This window comes from Setaria viridis, chromosome 9 (genome assembly GCF_005286985.2).
Source record: "Setaria viridis chromosome 9, Setaria_viridis_v4.0, whole genome shotgun sequence".
NCBI lineage: Eukaryota > Viridiplantae > Streptophyta > Magnoliopsida > Poales > Poaceae > Setaria > Setaria viridis.
In genome coordinates, this window is record NC_048271.2 from 56,372,926 (window position 1) to 56,389,143 (window position 16,218).

Here is a 16,218-nt window from a genome sequence, read left to right on the forward strand (position 1 = left end):
GGCACGGCACCGGCTCCTCCTTCCCGCGGCACGGCACCGACGCGGGGAAGCGGCGGAGGGAGGCGGAGGGGCCATCGGCAAGATGGCGATGGAGGGAGGTGGAGGGGCCACCGGATCCAGGGGCACGGGGAGGCGAGGTCGCGCATCGGCCGGCCGAGCCGCCGGGGGCAGAGGGAGGCGGCGGAGGCCGCGACAATCCACCGGCGAGACGGCAGCGGAGGATCTAGGGGCACCGGGTTGCGCGTGGGAGTGGGGGAGGTGGAGGGAAGGGCGGAGGCGCGACGGAGCGCGAATCGCGAGTCGCGCGACGCGAGGGAGCGGGGGTCGGGGAGGCGGCGGTCGGTGGGGTGGGGAACTGGGGATGAGGCAAATAGGGTTTGAGAATAGGAGGCTGGCTTTTATATGAGACGGGCCGAACGGGCCTAAATAGGCCGGGTCGACTATTGCTGGCCTGTGGCTAAATAGGCCGTGCCGTGCTCGAGCCAGCCCACGGGCTGAGGCAGTGGTCCAGGCACGGCCCGTGGTGTAGGCCGGGCTGGGCCGGCCTGCAAGGCTGCCGTGCCGTGCCATGCCTGGGCCGAGCCAAAATGCCGTGTCGTGGGCTGGCCCACAGGCCACGGGCCAAATGGACAACTATACCCGCGGACCAGCAGCTTGCGCAGGTTCGGCAGCATCTGCTTGGCTTGTTTACTTGTGAACGTGGTACCTCACTTTCATGCTATGGGAGAAATAATTAGGCAATCATTGCTTGATCAATAGCCAGTTAGCTTTGCTTTAAAAGTTGCTTCATGTAGCTTTACGATGAATCATGCAGCTTTACGATGAGAGTGCAGTGCCTCGCTTTGCTTTGCTTCTGCTATGCTTTAAATTTTTCTAATCGTTCCTAGGGTGAGCTTGTCACGAGTTGACTTGTTTCATCTTAGCGATTAGTCGTTCCTAGGGTGAGCTTGTCACGAGTTGATTTACTTCATCTTAGCGATTAGGAGTGATGTGTCTTTGGTTGGCAATTGAGATATAGCCTTGTTTTCGAATTCACCCCTCTTTGATCGCCCGTCCGTCCTTCACCATCAAATAAAAAAAGGAGCATGTACATACAGCTTATGGATTTGTAGTGTTCAATAACTGATCTAAAAACACAATACACACAGCATCGGCAGCAAGATAACTAAAATCATCGAAGAATTGTCCATCACAAGCTGCGTCTTACAGGGAAATATGCTACAGCATAGTTGGGCACTTGGCATCGAGAAACTCCTTGAGCGTCCTTGCTCCTTTCTGACTGCCCATTAGCCCCGTCAGCTCTTCTACTGGAAGCAGGGCAAGCTCGGCCAAGCTATTGCATCCATCCATGATTGCTCTATAGTTCGAATCCGTCACCCCAGGAAGCCTTCTTAGGAACTCGATGGCTGACGTGTTGTAATTTTCAGCCCTGGTGACCAGAAAAGAAAAGAAAAAGACATCTTTGCTTTAGCCATATTTTGCTGTTGCTGTGCTTTAGCAACATTTGGGCTACTACTCCCAACTTCTGGTTGCCTACAGGACGCAACTTACCTCACATCGTCCTCCACAATCCCATCCTCAGATGGCACGCCAACTCTAATGGCCTTTTTCTCATCAGGTTCATCCTGGTTTGTTTTAAGTGATACAAATATTTCCACGGTAGCATGCAAGCTGCGTGACCAGACTATCCGAAGCCGAGGAAAATGCAGCACTAGCAATGAAAGCTTCGATATTATGTTTGTCGGAGAGACATCATCCCCAATCTCACTTGCAGACTGTAAACAGAATGAGCAGGTCAGTTAGCACACTGAAGCTATATCATCATTTTTCACTGCTAGGGGAGGGGTGGGATACCTGAAAGGAAAAACTCTTATCTTGCGAAAACTCTATAAGAAGAACTGGGATCTTGTAGTAACGTGCCATGGTATCAACCTGATTGTACAGACGACCAGAAGCAAAGCTTTGGAACAAGTCCGCGATACTTTTTCGTTCAACACAGATCAGAGGAGAAAGAACATAGTCACCAACTTCAAGGGTAACCGGCACTATACGAATACCTTTCTGGTGTAGTACATTGGGAAGACTGCTCATGAACTCTCTCATGTCTACAATAACCTAGAAAAATGCAACAATAAAATATTAGCAATAAGCAAATAAAAACACAACATATCGTCTGCCCATTAACAAAATGATCATAAGTATCACCTGCATCTCCTTCTCTGGTGTCTTTTTACCACCTGCCTTTCTTGTAATTGAATTCTGGCTCAAAAGAGGATCTGGCTCATTTGCAAGAGTTGGTCCAATACAACGGCCATCCTGAAAATAAGTGGATGGATGTGTTTCGTGTCAGAAAAATATGGAACTCCAGGCAAAGGCAGCAATTTTGCCCATGCCTAGCTGATTGAGCTAAAACAAGTACAGGATCTCAGAGCATATGAACCCATATGTAAATTAGTAATTAATAAGTGCAAAATCCATTTGATTAAGCATTGTGCGGTATCATTCATAAAGTAACCACTTTGCTAAGGTCAGACTGAAATTAAAAGTTTAGTGACAGAGAAACACCACCTGATCAACAGGTATCATCATTAGGGACTTCTGTCTTATCAAAGATTCAAATGCTTCATTTTCCCGGCGAATGCTAGATTCAAATTTTTGCACCTCGGTAGAATCTTCATAAAAAAGAAAGTAAACTTTTAACTTCCTTGATGGGTTTTCTGCCTTGTATACTTCAATTTCTCTAACAAAGGTTATATCTGGATGGTAAACAATGATAATAGATGGCTTCCATACATCAAGTATGTGCTGGTCACCGTCTAGGGCATGAAATTGCACAGGAGGTAGTGGATTGCCATTTGTCAAGCCTCTGAAATCAGATGAATAATTACAGGCATCGCCAGCAGTAGAGGATGACACGGAAGCATCTGTGGACACCTTGGAAGCATCGATATCGGCATGTTCATCGGTTTTGCCTGATTGACCTTCCACCTCCAGAGCAGTACCTTGGTCATTGTCATTTCCCCCCTTACTTTTATTTTTTCTATTGCTGGCTTGTCTCTTTTCAGTGGTTTTCTTTGATTTTCCCTTTGCTTTTTCCTTTACCAACCTCCTTTTACTGCAGCTGACATTTGAACCATCCTTGACATCAGCTTCCTTAGTTACATTTCTTAATTCAGAAGCAGCTGCAAGTAAGGCATTAGTTTCAAGCTTGCTAATGCTAACGGGGCCTGCACTCTCACTAGGCCCCATTTGAACTTCCCCATCGAGGACACCAAACCCTTTCGGTTGCTCAGATTTTTTCTTGTTCTTTTTCTGTAATCCATGCAGCTCAGCTTTCCCAAGCAAATACTTCTCCCACTCTTCTCGCATAACCTTATTGAAAAGAAGTCGATATTGCAAAGAATTTATTGCTCTTCATAAACTCAGAAAGAAACTTGCATTTAGGATGGAAGACATGTGTGCACAGCTAATAAGATGGCAGGTTAATAGAAATAGAGTAGTGATTTATAGATTGATGCTGGCTTCATTTAAGACTGAACTCCTACCTTATGGGGGCCTTTTGATATGCATTCTTGCAGCTGAAAGCATGTGCGCTCATCTTTACATGTTACCAAAACTATGCCACTTTCATCTTCAGCTTGTGCATTCTCACCATCTCCCTTCGTCTGTTCTTCTGCTATCTCTTGCAACAATTCCTGCAAAAACCTATCAGCTAAAGCAATTGAACAGAACCAAAAATAATTGTCTCGCTGATGAATGGGTACTATCTGATAGCTAAGGGTGAAGCTGCTACAAGAATAAAACAAATGAAGTAGAGCATAGTTAATATTTACATTTAGCACAACAAAGAATAACTGGAGACAGAAGCAATACATGCTACATGTACCGAGTTTAGAAAAATCCAAATATTTTTGTCAGCTAGGTTGTAAATAACAGATCTTGTGTAATGTAAATGTGCCAAGTTTAGCAAAAAAATAAAAATAAAATGCAACGGCGCTTGCCAAATGGATTGGAAAAGACAGTTCTGTGTAACGTATGAGTGAGTAATTAGTGCTGCAGGCTGCCTGAAAGAAAACTGACAAACAAAAACTGAGTCACTGACCTGTAACACTTTCCATTTTGGTGCCTCCTCCAAAACCTCATCCAATACGATGCCCGCATCAGCATTAACCTTCTGAGTGTTGTGCTTATCTGCAGTGGAGTCCTCGTTTTCTGCAGTAAACAGGTCATATATTAACACTAAAATTCTTCCAAAAAACATAGCTTTATCATGCAAATGAAGGGACAAAGAGCCACTACCATATTCTTTTCCCTTATCGGTACTATTGTGTGCCACTTTCCTCTTCTTTGTTGGTGTGCCCTTTTTATCTGTGCTAACTTTTATACCGTCTGCTCTCACAACCTGGTAAACACGCCTTTTTGCAAGCTCAAATATCTTGTGGCTTGAGTCAGCAAGTATCCAAACTGATCGAACACCTTCTGATACTCTCAGCGTGTCAAGGTACTTCAAGTATGTAACTGCATCATACCTACACATCGGCTAGAGAACGTAAAGAGGGAGCCTAATTTTCCTTTGGAACTAGAACTTGTGTAATTCTTATCACTGAGAACTCTGTGGAGTCATCCTTAGCATAAACATGAAATAAGGTACCTGACGAGGTAATCGAGCAGCTTGCGTAGCGTCCTGAGGTCAGCCACAAGCTGCTTTGTCTTCTTGCCGAGAGTGTGCCAGATGGGGTCGAGCTGCCTCCTGACGATCTCGTCGAATGACTTGAAAAGGCCCTTGTCAACGGTGAGGTCCTCGACATCCACCTTGTTGGTGCGCCTGAGCTCCTTGAGGCAGGCGTCCATGGCAGCAAGGACGGCGGCCTGGATGCCCCTCATGGCAGGGGTCATGGGGACGCGGACGTCGACCACGTCGGGCGGAGCGCGCTCCAGGTCTGCGGCGGCGAGGACGTGGAAGCGGGGCCAGAGGTGGAGACGCCGGACGTAGAGGCTCTTCATGGCACGCTCGGCCTTGGAGAAGCCGGCTACCATGGCGTGGGGGCGGTCAGAGAAGGCGTAGACGGGGAGAAGATGGCGTTGGCGGAGGAGGCGGGCGATGAAGGAGTCGGAGGAGGTATCGGAGGAGCGGTGGGCGGAGAGGAGGAGGAGGGCCCGGACGTGGGAGGGGTGGAGGCGGGAGGTGAGGAGGTCGGCGGCGAGAGCGCGCGGGGAGAGGAAGAGGGCGGCGCCAGAAGCATAAAGGGAGGCGCGCTGCTGGGCGGGGAGGTCGGGGGGCACGTCGAGGACCTGAAGCCTGTCTTGGAGGCGGCGGAGGATCCGGGCCTTGAGGGGGTCCGGGGCGGAGAGGACGAGGAGGCATCCTCCTCCCCCCGCCGCGTCGCCGGGGCGATGGTGCAGGTGTAGCTGGAGGAGGAGGGCGGCGGCGAGGGAGGCGAGCGGGAAGCCCGAGGAGAGAACCACGAGCCCGCCGTTGGGGTCCTCCACCAGGTCCGCCACCACCTGCTCCTCGAACGCAAGCATCGCCGCCGCCCTGCCAAACCGCGATTGCCTTTCTCCCTCCGCGGACCACGGCGTCGGCGATGACGCCGATATGATGCTGGGCTTGTCCTCAAATGGGCCGTGGGCCATCTCGCCCCGTCAACCGGAGCCCACCATGGTCATCGTCCCAAACAAAGCCCAGTCGGCAACAGACATCAAAGACTTCAAGAGCGCTCACTGCTCAGATCAAAAATCAAATTGCATTCCTTCTACAGTAATTTATATATAAATCTGCTTTAGCTTTTGGCTACACAATAATAATAATGTGATCATCTGCTTTAGATTTTGGCTACACAATAATAATAATGTGATCATCTGCTTTAGCTTTTGGATACACAATCTATCTGCCCCCCTGACCTGATGGAAGAAATATGCCTCTCACCTAGACAGAAGAACTAGCATGGCTACTCCTCTTCACCTTGAAGTAGACGGGATCTCTCAGCACCTTCACCGTTACATTGCTCCACACGTCCGTGCTCGACGGCAGCAGTGCCATCTCCTCAGCGATCCCCATGTCCTCCGGCAGCACGTGGCCAAACACGGTATAGGCGTCCTTCCACTCCTCATGGTTTGCCAAGCTGATCAGGAACTCCGGCCCTGGCCCAACCCAGGCAATGGACCCTCTTTTCACGGCTGGGCATGCTTCTCTTGCTATGCCCTTGAAGGGCACACCATCAACTTCCAGGGTCCCTTGAAGCAACGCATACGGGGGACCAAATGCAGCCTATGATTGTACATAAAAAGATCAATCATCAGGAATCAATTAGTACCAGCAGGCCAAACGTCATACAAGGCGTACATTTCTTTCATGATTGCCTTTTGCATCCCAGACATTCCCGCGTCCTTCTGCGCGATAAAATCTGCACCCAGCACAGTTGCGCAAGCCCAAGAGCTCGATGAAGTAGTCCACGGAACGGGGTGCGCAACCAGGAAGCAACTGGATGCATAACAAGTATAGAAGGCAGAGTACAGTATACATCAGCAAATCTGCACTGGAAAACACACTTACGGATAATTTATTTCTGGTAAACCACAAACAATATCAGCTTTTGTTCAAATCCAATGGAAATCATGAAGGTAGAAATAGCACTATACTATCCCAGAACAGCATGCAGGAAGCTCAAGATACTTATTTGCAACTGCCTTAGTATGAAGTTGTTACATGTGCTTGGCCTTCACCTCATAAGCAAGTTAAATTCGCAAATCTACTACTTTTAGCAAGATGGCCAGCCCAGCCATGCCACCCTCTCTCTAGAAAATTCATGTAGCACATAGAACACTCTGATAAGCTTTACCACACTTTAGCATATGGATTTTTGTGAAAATGGAAAGTAAACAGCTTAACTATCTCCCTACACCTCATGACCTAAAAATGATTCCCACAGCAGTTAAGTATACCAAAATATTCTTGTCCTGTTGTAGGGACAAAGGACGCTTACTTGAATATGAAGTGTTCCAATATTTGTTTCTAGCTCCACAATTCCCTGCAGCAAAATGATTCCTTCCATTAATCACGTGAGTAGTGAAAAAAAGAACTCTCTTTTCTCTTTTTCTTTTGAAGCATATGTCAACAAGCAAATACAGCTGCAGCAAGAATAGCTTGGTGTGGGGCGGGTCGACCCAATGGATCTTCGTCCCGATCCTAAAAAAATGTGCTCAATGGATCAACGGTCCAACCTAGGAAATACTGTTGGTGTATGTGTGTATTATGGCCCAATAAGGCCCATGTATGACTACTATATAGCTACCCACTAGGGTTAGCCCAATAGATAAGATTTATCCTCTAATATGGTATCAGCCTAGGTTAGGGTTAGGGTTTACCTGTGCCTGGCCGCCGCCGCCGCCGCCGCCGCGGCTCGCCGCGCGGGCGGGCGTGCGGGCGGGGATCCCGCCGAGGCGGATCCCGCCGCCGCCGCCGCCGTGGCCCTCCGCGCGGGCGCCGGGGGGCGTGCGGGCGGGGCCGCCGCCGCCGCCGCCGCCCTACACCCGCTGCCTCCTGCTGCCCCTGTTTTTCCAACGGGGGTGGCAGGGGCTGCGGGTGGTTCTGGTGCTCCAGTGGGCGCAGGGGGGGGGGGCACGCTCGCCTCCCTTTCCCCGCCCCGCCTCCTCTACCACCTCCAGATGTGAACCTCGCGGCGGCCCTCGTCGCTGCCCGCGCTGCTGCTGCCGAGGGACAGGCTCGCCTGCGCGCGGCAGCCCTGGCCTGGGAGCAGGAGCGGGATGCGGCCGACGTCTTGGCCCGTCGGATCGCCGAGGCGGAGCAGCTCCTCACGATGTCCCACGACAGCACGGCCACCTCCTCCGGCTCCGGTGCTCCCCGTCCGCCTGTGGTAGCCTGGACCGACCCAGCCGATCCACTCGTCGCGCAGCTCCACTACCAGGCCGGGGGTGTTCAGAACATCAAGAGCTTGGTCCCCGTCGTCCTCGACCCTGAGTCGCCCTCCTACGCCCGCTGGCGGGATATGGTGCTGCTCATTCTCCGCCGCTACGCCCTCGACGACCATGTCCTCACCGACACCTTCCCTGCGGCCCGGACAGCTGCGTGGGTTCGCCTCGACAGCATCGTCCTGTCGTGGATCCTGGGGACCATCTCCCTCGACCTCCACGATCTCGTCCGCGGCACCCCCGACACCACCGCCCGCCGGGCCTGGCTGGCGCTCGAGGGCCAGTTCCTGGGCAACGCCGAAGCCCGGGCCCTTCGTCTCGATGCGAGCTTCCGCACCTTCGTCCAGGGCGACCTCTCCGTTGGCGAGTTCTGCCGGAAGATGAAGACCATGGCGGACTCCCTCGGGGACCTTGGCTGGGCCGTGGAGGACCGGATCTTGGTTCTCAACGTTCTTCGCGGCCTCAACGAGCGCTACGCCCACCTCCGCACCTGGATCACCCGACAGCGGCCCTTCCCCACCTTCCTACAGGTCCGGGATGATCTTGTCATGGAGGAGCTTACTCAGGGCATCCAGCCTGGGTCCCCTTCCTGCGCCGGGCTCCGCGTCTTCCTCGACCGCTCTTGCTGTGACTCCACCGCCACGACCCTCCGCTTCGCCACCGTCGTCCCTTCTTGGTCCTCCTCCTCCTGGGCCGAGCGGGGGTGGGGGGGCCGTGGCGGCCGCCGTCGCCGCGGTGGGGGGCGCGGTGGGGGCACACCGGCGGGCACACCGACGCCTCCACGGGGCTCTCCCTGGCCGTCCTTTGCCAACCCATGGTCAGGGCGCATCTCTATGTGGCCCTTCCAGGCCACCGGAGGCGAGCCTCGTCCACCGACCGCCATGCTCGCTGGCACTGTCCCGGCTGCTCCGTTTGCGTCGCCGTGGGCTCCTCCTCCCGGGGCCTCGCCTGGGCCTGTCGGGTGGGACCCGACAGCCTTGGCACGCTCCTTCGGCACCATGGCCCTGACTCCTCCAGTCGGTCAGGACTGAATCGCCGACTCGGGTGCCACTTTCCATACTACACCCGACCCTGGTATACTCTCTTCCGTTCACCCTCCTTCTTCCTCCCACCCTTCGTCCATCATGGTCGCAAATGGCTCTTGTCTTCCTGTCACCTCCGTGGGTACCGCTCACACTCCCGGTTCTTTTCGGGTTTCTGATGTTCTTGTTGCTCCCTCCATGGTTCACAACCTTCTTTCTATTCGCCGTTTTACCACTGACAATTCCTGTTCTGTTGAATTTGACTCCTCTGGTCTTACTGTGAAGGATTTGGCTACCCGGCGACCTCTTCTCCGATGTGACAGCACCGGGCCCCTTTACTCCCTCCGATTTCCTGCGTCCACTTCTTCTGCTTCGCCCTCCGCTTCTTCAGCCGCTTTTGCCGCCACAGCTTCTTCCACTACATGGCACCGGCGTCTTGGTCATCCTGGCCGTGCTGTCCTGACACAGCTTAGTCGTAGTTCCGACATACCATGTACTCGGGCTCATGATGAGCACCTGTGTCAGGCGTGCCAACTGGGCCGTCAAGTTCGACTTCCTTTTTCTACCTCCTCTTCACATGCGACCCATGTGTTTGATCTTGTACATTGCGATCTATGGACATCGCCTGTTCTGAGCCTTTCTGGCTATAAGTACTATCTTGTTGTGGTTGATGATTTCTCTCATTATTCTTGGACTTTTCCCTTGCGTGCCAAGTCTGATACTTTCCCCACGCTTCTCCACTTCTTCGCTTGGGTGTCCACTCAGTTCGGTCTCACCATCAAGGCCGTCCAATGTGACAACGGCCGCGAGTTTGATAACACCACCTCCCGTGCCTTCTTCCTCTCTCACGGCGTGCACCTCCGCATGTCATGTCCCTATACCTCCTCCCAGAACGGTAAGGCTGAACGCATGATTCGTACCACGAACGACACCATGCGCTCTCTTCTGTTCCAGTCTTCTCTCCCTGCCCCCTTCTGGGCTGAGAGTCTTCACACCTCCACCTATCTCCTTAACCGACTACCTTCCGTTGCCTGCCCCGCTCCCACTCCACACCACGCTCTCTTCGGTACCTCCCCCCGCTACGATCACCTTCGGGTCTTCGGGTGTGCGTGTTATCCTAACACCGCTGCCACCGCTCCTCATAAGCTGGCTCCCCGTTCGACTCAGTGCGTCTTCCTCGGGTACTCCCCGGATCACAAGGGGTACCGTTGCTTTGACATCTCCTCTCGGCGGGTCCTCATCTCTCGCCACGTGGTGTTTGACGAGTCCGTCTTCCCTTACTCCACCACCTCCCCACCTCCTTCCACCTCCGACCCTGATCTCTCCTCCCTGTTTCCCACTGACCCAGTGGACCAGCCACCGCTACTGTTGTGTCCTGCAGGTACTGCTCCGCCGTGGTTCTCCTCGGGCTCGACGTCCACCGGTGCTGTCCCTGACCCTGCGCCCAGCGCGGGTCCGACGGTGCCGGTCTCTGGTGCTGCTTCTACCCCTTCGCCCTGCGCGGGACCGGTGGCACCGCCCGCAGCACCTGCTGTCCGGTTTGCGCAGCCCGTGCGCGTCTACCAGCGCCGGGCGCGGTCGGCTCCCCTGGACCTGCAGTCGGCCCCGCCACCGCCGTCGCCGCCTCAGTCATCGCCGGTGGACTCTTCTCCGCCGGCGACGCCTACACCACCACCACCTCCGCCGGCCCCGACTGCCCGTGTCGCGCCGTCGGTGTACCATCCGCCTCTCCTACACCGGCACCCGCGTCACGTTCACCCTATGGTGACGCGCCTTGCGGCTGGTACCCTGCAGCCCCAGGCTCTTTCAGCGATGCCCAGCGCGCCGCAGGTTTCTCCTGTACCCTCCTCCGTCCGCGGCGCCCTGTCGGATCCTCACTGGCGCCGCGCGATGGAAGAGGAGTACGCGGCGCTCCTCGCCAACCAGACTTGGGATCTGGTGCCCCGTCCGCCTGGCTCCAACGTCGTCACCGGCAAGTGGATCTGGACACACAAGCGGCGGGCTGATGGTACCCTCGAGCGGTACAAGGCTCGCTGGGTTCTCCGGGGTTTCACTCAGCGCCCTGGTGTCGACTACGACGAGACGTTCAGTCCGGTGGTCAAGCCAGCTACTGTCCGAACTGTTCTCTCACTGGCTCTCTCCCGCTCCTGGCCCGTGCATCAGCTCGACGTCAAGAACGCCTTCCTGCACGGTACTCTGACCGAGACTGTTTACTGCAGCCAGCCAGCGGGGTTTGTTGACTCTTCTCGGCCTGATATGGTCTGCCGGCTCAACAAGTCACTTTATGGCCTCAAGCAGGCCCCTCGAGCTTGGTATTCGCGGTTTGCTACCTACCTACTGACGCTGGGTTTTGTGGAGGCCAAGTCCGATACTTCACTGTTTATCTATCACCATGGTGCGGAGACTGCTTATCTGCTGCTCTATGTTGATGACATTGTCCTCACTGCCTCCAGTTCGTCCCTTCTACGGCGGATCATCACCTCACTTCAGCAGGAGTTTGCTATGAAGGATCTGGGTGTGCTCCATCACTTTCTTGGGGTCACCGTCGAGCCTCGTCCGGCTGGCCTCTTTCTTCACCAGCGGCAGTATACTCTTGATATCCTGGAGCGAGCTGGGATGACTGACTGCAAGCCCTGCTCCACTCCAGTTGACACTCAGGCCAAGTTGTCAGAGGCCGACGGCACTCCTGTGACAGATGCTACTGCGTACCGGAGTCTGGCTGGGGCCCTTCAGTACCTCACTTTCACCAGGCCGGATATCACTTATGCGGTTCAACAGATTTGTCTCCACATGCATGATCCCAGGGAGCCCCATCTCACTGCTCTCAAGCGCCTACTCCGTTACCTCCGGGGCTCTGTGGACTACGGCCTCCTCTTTCACAGGTCTCCCTCCACTGAGCTCGTTGTCTACACCGACGCTGACTGGGCCGGGTGTCCGGACACTCGGCGCTCTACCTCCGGCTACGCCGTCTTTTTGGGCGGCAACCTGGTGTCCTGGTCGTCCAAGCGTCAGCCGGTGGTCTCCCGCTCCAGTGCCGAGGCGGAGTACCGCGCTGTCGCTAACGGCGTAGCCGAGGCATCATGGCTTCGGCAGCTCCTTGCCGAGCTCCACACCCCTTCTTCCCGGAGCACTCTTGTCTACTGCGACAACGTCAGTGCGGTGTACCTCTCCACCAACCCTGTTCAGCACCAGCGGACCAAGCATGTGGAGATTGACCTTCACTTCGTCCGGGATCGGGTCGCCATCGGAGATGTTCGGGTCCTCCACGTCCCGACCACCTCTCAGTTTGCTGACATCTTCACCAAGGGCCTCCCGTCACCCGCCTTCACCGAGTTTCGCTCCAGCCTCAACATCACCTGTGGCTAGTTGCGTCTGTGGGGGGGCTTGTGTGTGTGCCTTTCTTTTCATGTCCAGTCTGCAACTCCGCTGCGTCGGTAGTTCAGACTGCGGGGGAGTGTTGGTGTATGTGTGTATTATGGCCCAATAAGGCCCATGTATGACTGCTATATAGCTACCCACTAGGGTTAGCCCAATAGATAAGATTTATCCTCTAATAAATACGAGGGCCAGTGGTTCGGAACCTAAAGGCCATGTGGATCATGCGGATCGATCCAACCTCTTGATTCCACAGACAATTTGACATGGCGCCCCATTCATCCTCTTGATTTTGCTTCATTCTTTCTTGTCAATTTCCTTCCGTCAGCAATCCCAGTTTTTACAGACTACAGGATGGGGAGCTGGATGATGACAGCGAGGTGACCAACAGCGACCATGAGTACCACACTGTCAATCCAAATGAGTAAACCGAAGTGCATGGGGGTTGACCCCTTAAAACCATAGGGGCACCGGGGGGTCAGCAGATAACTGAATGGATTGACTAATGCTCTTGTACACCTCGCATGGATCGCTGGGTCCATTATGGTTGGCTGCAGGGTTCAACCATGCCCATCTTTGATTCTCTATGCACAGTATATACACCACACAAGGAGCCAAGCCAACAAACATCTCAAGACATGTTATGGGCAGCCTGATAAATGGTTTCTAAGTTAAATTGGAACACCTGAAGAAGTTAGCCTGTCAAACTGGGAAATTAAACATGTTCAGGTAGCTCAAAGAATGCTCCTCAAAAATTGAACAACCAACTAGGTAACTGAAAGAGATGGCACGAAACCAACCTCTCCTTTTCCAAAGACTAGACCAGAAGTCCACATGACGTCCTCTCCCCTTGCAACAACAGCAGGAGCCATCACGTCCTTTTGTTTCTTCAGCCAGCACTGCATTTCAAATGCGCAGTAAAGAAGCTAATGAATCCAAGAGAGAACCTAGGTTCAGCTCAAAATAAAATGCAATGGAGTAACACAGTTGCGACAGTAAGTGCATTGAATCCCTGCGATGTATATTACAGATATCACTGCGTGGAATTTTCAGATTTTAGGTATACAGAAGGAAAGAAATGAAAGGCCTTTGAAGGATCGGGGGTGGAACTGAAAGCAAGAGGCGTAGCTAATACGAGTAGCGTGCTAGATCGATGATTAATCTTTTTACGGAAAAAACAAGCACTTTGCACAAATAGGAGGACGAATAAATCTAGAGGAATGCTTGGCTACCTCCGACAGATGGGTAGATGAAGAAGGGGAACTGAGAATGTGAGACGGATGGACTGACCTCCCCCAACCTGTCCTTGCATCTGCGCTCGTCCCCGCAGAAGACCCACGAGTCGCAGCGGCAGGCGCCGCCCTCGGGATGGGGGCACATGGCCTTGCAGGATGCGCAGCAGGCGGCAGCGGAGGGCAAGCGGTGGTTAGAGCCCCACTTGACGGCCGGACCCCAGAGCTCGAGCCCCTCCATACCCCTGCAGCAATCGGCATCGGCCCGCACAGTGGAAGACGGTGCCGGGGGCGGTGTCGGCGCAGCGGAGGGGAAGGAAAGGTAGGCGAGGGCTGCGGCGGCGGAGACCGCGACAAGGGTGATGAGAAAAAGGAGCAGGCGGCCGCGCCGTCGGGCGTCGGATGGGCGGCGGGTGAGGGGGAGAGTGGGAGGAGCTGGCATCGCTGCGCTTGCTTCACAGGTCGGGATCACAAATTCAGAATCCACAATCAGGCGACGCCGCCGAGTGTCGCTTCGTAGTCGTCCAGCCGTTGACACTTTGATTTGTGCCATTATAATTTTCTATTTTTTTATGCATGATGCACACCACTAATGTTTACATTACAGGATGTCATTACAATTTTGATGTTATTTGAGATGTGCCATTATGGTCCACCAGCAGACATGCAGACATACAGATATTGTGCATATAACCGTACGGTCGAAATTATCCCTGTCCAACTATCCCTCTCCACTCACTGACATGTGAGTCCAACGTGTCATCTCCTTAGTCGGTGGTGGAAGTTAGCCGGACCCAAAAGATTCATTAAGGGCTAGCTTGGAAGGCCCAATCCCCGAGTGAATCTCGAAATTTTCTCTGGGCTAGGCCTTCGCGCCGCAATTCGGCCCGGACCAAAATTCCCTAGCATTTGGGAGTCTGTCCGACAAGGGAGCCCAACCCTATCCCTCCGTTTTCCACGGGGTGAGCCCTCCCCACCTCGAGGGTCCGGACACATCTCCCCCGTGCCTCTCGCGAGTGCCGTCACGACATCGCCCCTGCGCCTCTCCCACCCCTGCGACTCACCCATCCTGGCGACGAGCGCCACCGTCACTGCTCCTCCCCATCCTCCCCGTCCAGACCGCATCGCCTCCCCATCACCCCCTGCCTCCGGGCGCCACTACCCCTCCGCCGTCCTAGTGCTGCCCTCTCGGCCTATCGCCGCTGCTCTGTCTCCCTGTCCAGGCGCCGCCCTTTCTGCCTTACGTATCTTTGAATTATCTGATCAATATGTTATATGCAAGATTTTAACTATATACCTAATTTTTTTGCAAAACAATTGATGGATCAATAATTATCTGGTGCCTCATTCATCTGCTATCATCTATATGGTCTCAAGGCTGACGATATTTTGATCTTACGGTGTTCCTAGTTTGCTAAGCAAAGAGCTATTTTATTATGATGTGCCATGCTACCATCAAATTCTGTGACATGAATTTTTCATATTGGAATTTGTGTTATTTCAAATCTAGCGGTCAGACAGCATACTCTATGTCAATTTGCATCTCTTGGTTCAGAAAGTATTCTGACTAGACAAACCGAAACAAGTCATGTAGTACCGGGATCGACGAGAGGACTGCGTTCCCTAGGGTTAACCTGCCACTCTGCCCACCGTGTTTCCATAATCAGTGGACAAATTGCATGAAAGAAGGAGAAGAAGAGACTAGAAGCGAGGAAGAGGACCACAAGGTGGAGCGATAAGAGAAAGCAGGAGGCGCTGGTGGCTCAGCGCAATTCATCCATCCATTCCATTCCGTTCCCATCCCACAAGAAAAAAAAATGAAAACGAAAAACCACGGCGCTCTCGCTGTCCCTCGTGTCACTGCCGGTAGTAGTAGTTGCAGCCGCCGGCAGCACCTGCAGCTCTCGAAGTAGTAGGGTGGCGCTGCAGCGTGGTGGTCGGAACGACAACAGGGTGATGGCGATGGCTGACATACTAAGCGACTTCGGGGCGCGCGATCCCTTCCCGGAGGAGATCGAGAGCAAGTTCGGAGAGAAGGTGCTGGGGAACGTGGACACCCTCCACCAGATCCTTATCCCGACGTTGTCGGCGCTGTCACTAGCCCGCCTGCTGCTGCAGCCAGGCGCAGAGCCCCTCTCCCTCGACGATGTGCGCGGGTTCCTCCTTAAGGTCGTCGACTGGAGGCTGCTCCTCTCCGACGAGCAGGACGACCAGCGGCAGCCCGCGCGGCTGCAATGCGTCTGGAAGGTGCGCGACGAGCCCTGCAGCCAGGAGCTCATCGCCAACATCAACGCCGCACTCGACGGCGCCGGCCACGCCCCTGACAGCGCTGCTCCTCGAGGCCCCCATGACCAACCAGCAGCTGCAGGTGAGGGCCGAGCTCTCCACGCCCTCCGCCGCTGGCGACAGCCTCACCATCAACGACTACATCCTCACCGCCATGATAGACAAAGTCAAGACCCTCGATCTTATCCTCAAGAAGAGAGTCTGGGCATGAATTTGGATGAATTTTATTATTAATTTGTAGTAATGTTTGAATTGTACGGCCGATTCATACGAAAATGGAAAATTTTGGAATTCCTCCTCCATTTCAATTCTGCTGTTGCTGGAGTATTGCTGCTATGGGCCTTCCTCTTCTTCATGGGCCGGATATGGGCCCG

The 16,218-nt window shown here is 53.8% G+C and overlaps 2 protein-coding genes and 1 pseudogene across 5 annotated transcripts; 1 reads left to right on the forward strand and 2 right to left on the reverse strand.

The window, feature by feature from the left end:
* Positions 1 to 1,072: 1,072 nt before the first annotated feature.
* On the reverse strand, positions 1,073 to 5,780 carry LOC117836803 (DNA repair endonuclease UVH1). 3 transcript variants are annotated; one of them, XM_034716304.2, is made up of 9 exons: positions 4,652 to 5,780; positions 4,300 to 4,529; positions 4,103 to 4,212; positions 3,546 to 3,695; positions 2,569 to 3,372; positions 2,206 to 2,316; positions 1,855 to 2,115; positions 1,552 to 1,775; positions 1,073 to 1,429 (listed from the first exon to the last, which is right to left on the reverse strand). In XM_034716304.2, the coding sequence occupies exons 1-9, from the start codon at positions 5,632 to 5,634 to the stop codon at positions 1,219 to 1,221; spliced, it is 3,084 nt and encodes a 1,027-aa protein (XP_034572195.1). In that variant the 5' UTR covers positions 5,635 to 5,780; the 3' UTR covers positions 1,073 to 1,218. The 3 variants fall into 3 exon arrangements, 2 of the variants coding, with proteins under 2 accessions (XP_034572195.1, XP_034572196.1); XR_011897325.1 differs by lacking the exon at positions 1,073 to 1,429 and having other exon boundaries at positions 1,714 to 1,775; positions 1,855 to 1,932; positions 2,058 to 2,115; XM_034716305.2 differs by lacking the exon at positions 2,569 to 3,372 and having other exon boundaries at positions 4,652 to 5,645.
* Positions 5,723 to 14,064, reverse strand: LOC117836804 (uncharacterized). Of its 2 annotated transcripts, none has more exons than XM_034716307.2 (5): positions 13,617 to 14,064; positions 13,127 to 13,225; positions 6,984 to 7,028; positions 6,344 to 6,481; positions 5,723 to 6,268 (listed from the first exon to the last, which is right to left on the reverse strand). In XM_034716307.2, exons 1-5 carry the CDS (start codon positions 13,998 to 14,000, stop codon positions 5,927 to 5,929), a joined length of 1,008 nt encoding a protein of 335 aa, XP_034572198.1. In that variant the 5' UTR covers positions 14,001 to 14,064; the 3' UTR covers positions 5,723 to 5,926. The 2 variants fall into 2 exon arrangements, with proteins under 2 accessions (XP_034572198.1, XP_034572199.1); XM_034716308.2 differs by having other exon boundaries at positions 13,559 to 13,965.
* Positions 14,065 to 15,252: 1,188 nt separating this feature from the next.
* LOC117835350 (probable pterin-4-alpha-carbinolamine dehydratase, chloroplastic) lies at positions 15,253 to 16,152 on the forward strand (annotated as a pseudogene).
* The last annotated feature ends 66 nt before the right edge of the window (positions 16,153 to 16,218 follow it).

What these genes read in the sequence shown, in the direction of transcription:
- LOC117836803 (XM_034716304.2), bottom strand. Translation starts at nt 5,634, where the DNA reads ATGGCCCACGGCCCATTTGAGGACAAGCCCAGCATCATATCGGCGTCA. An exon ending in CGATAAGGGAAAAGAATATG is followed by an intron (nt 4,213 to 4,299) that starts GTAGTGGCTCTT and finishes TGTTTACTGCAG; the next exon opens with AAAACGAGGACTCCACTGCA. An exon ending in TATCAAAAGGCCCCCATAAG is followed by an intron (nt 3,373 to 3,545) that starts GTAGGAGTTCAG and finishes CTTTTCAATAAG; the next exon opens with GTTATGCGAGAAGAGTGGGA.
- LOC117836804 (XM_034716307.2), bottom strand. Translation starts at nt 14,000, where the DNA reads ATGCCAGCTCCTCCCACTCTCCCCCTCACCCGCCGCCCATCCGACGCC. An exon ending in GCAAGGACAGGTTGGGGGAG is followed by an intron (nt 13,226 to 13,616) that starts GTCAGTCCATCC and finishes TTTGAAATGCAG; the next exon opens with TGCTGGCTGAAGAAACAAAA. An exon ending in TTGGAACACTTCATATTCAA is followed by an intron (nt 6,482 to 6,983) that starts GTAAGCGTCCTT and finishes TTATGCATCCAG; the next exon opens with TTGCTTCCTGGTTGCGCACC.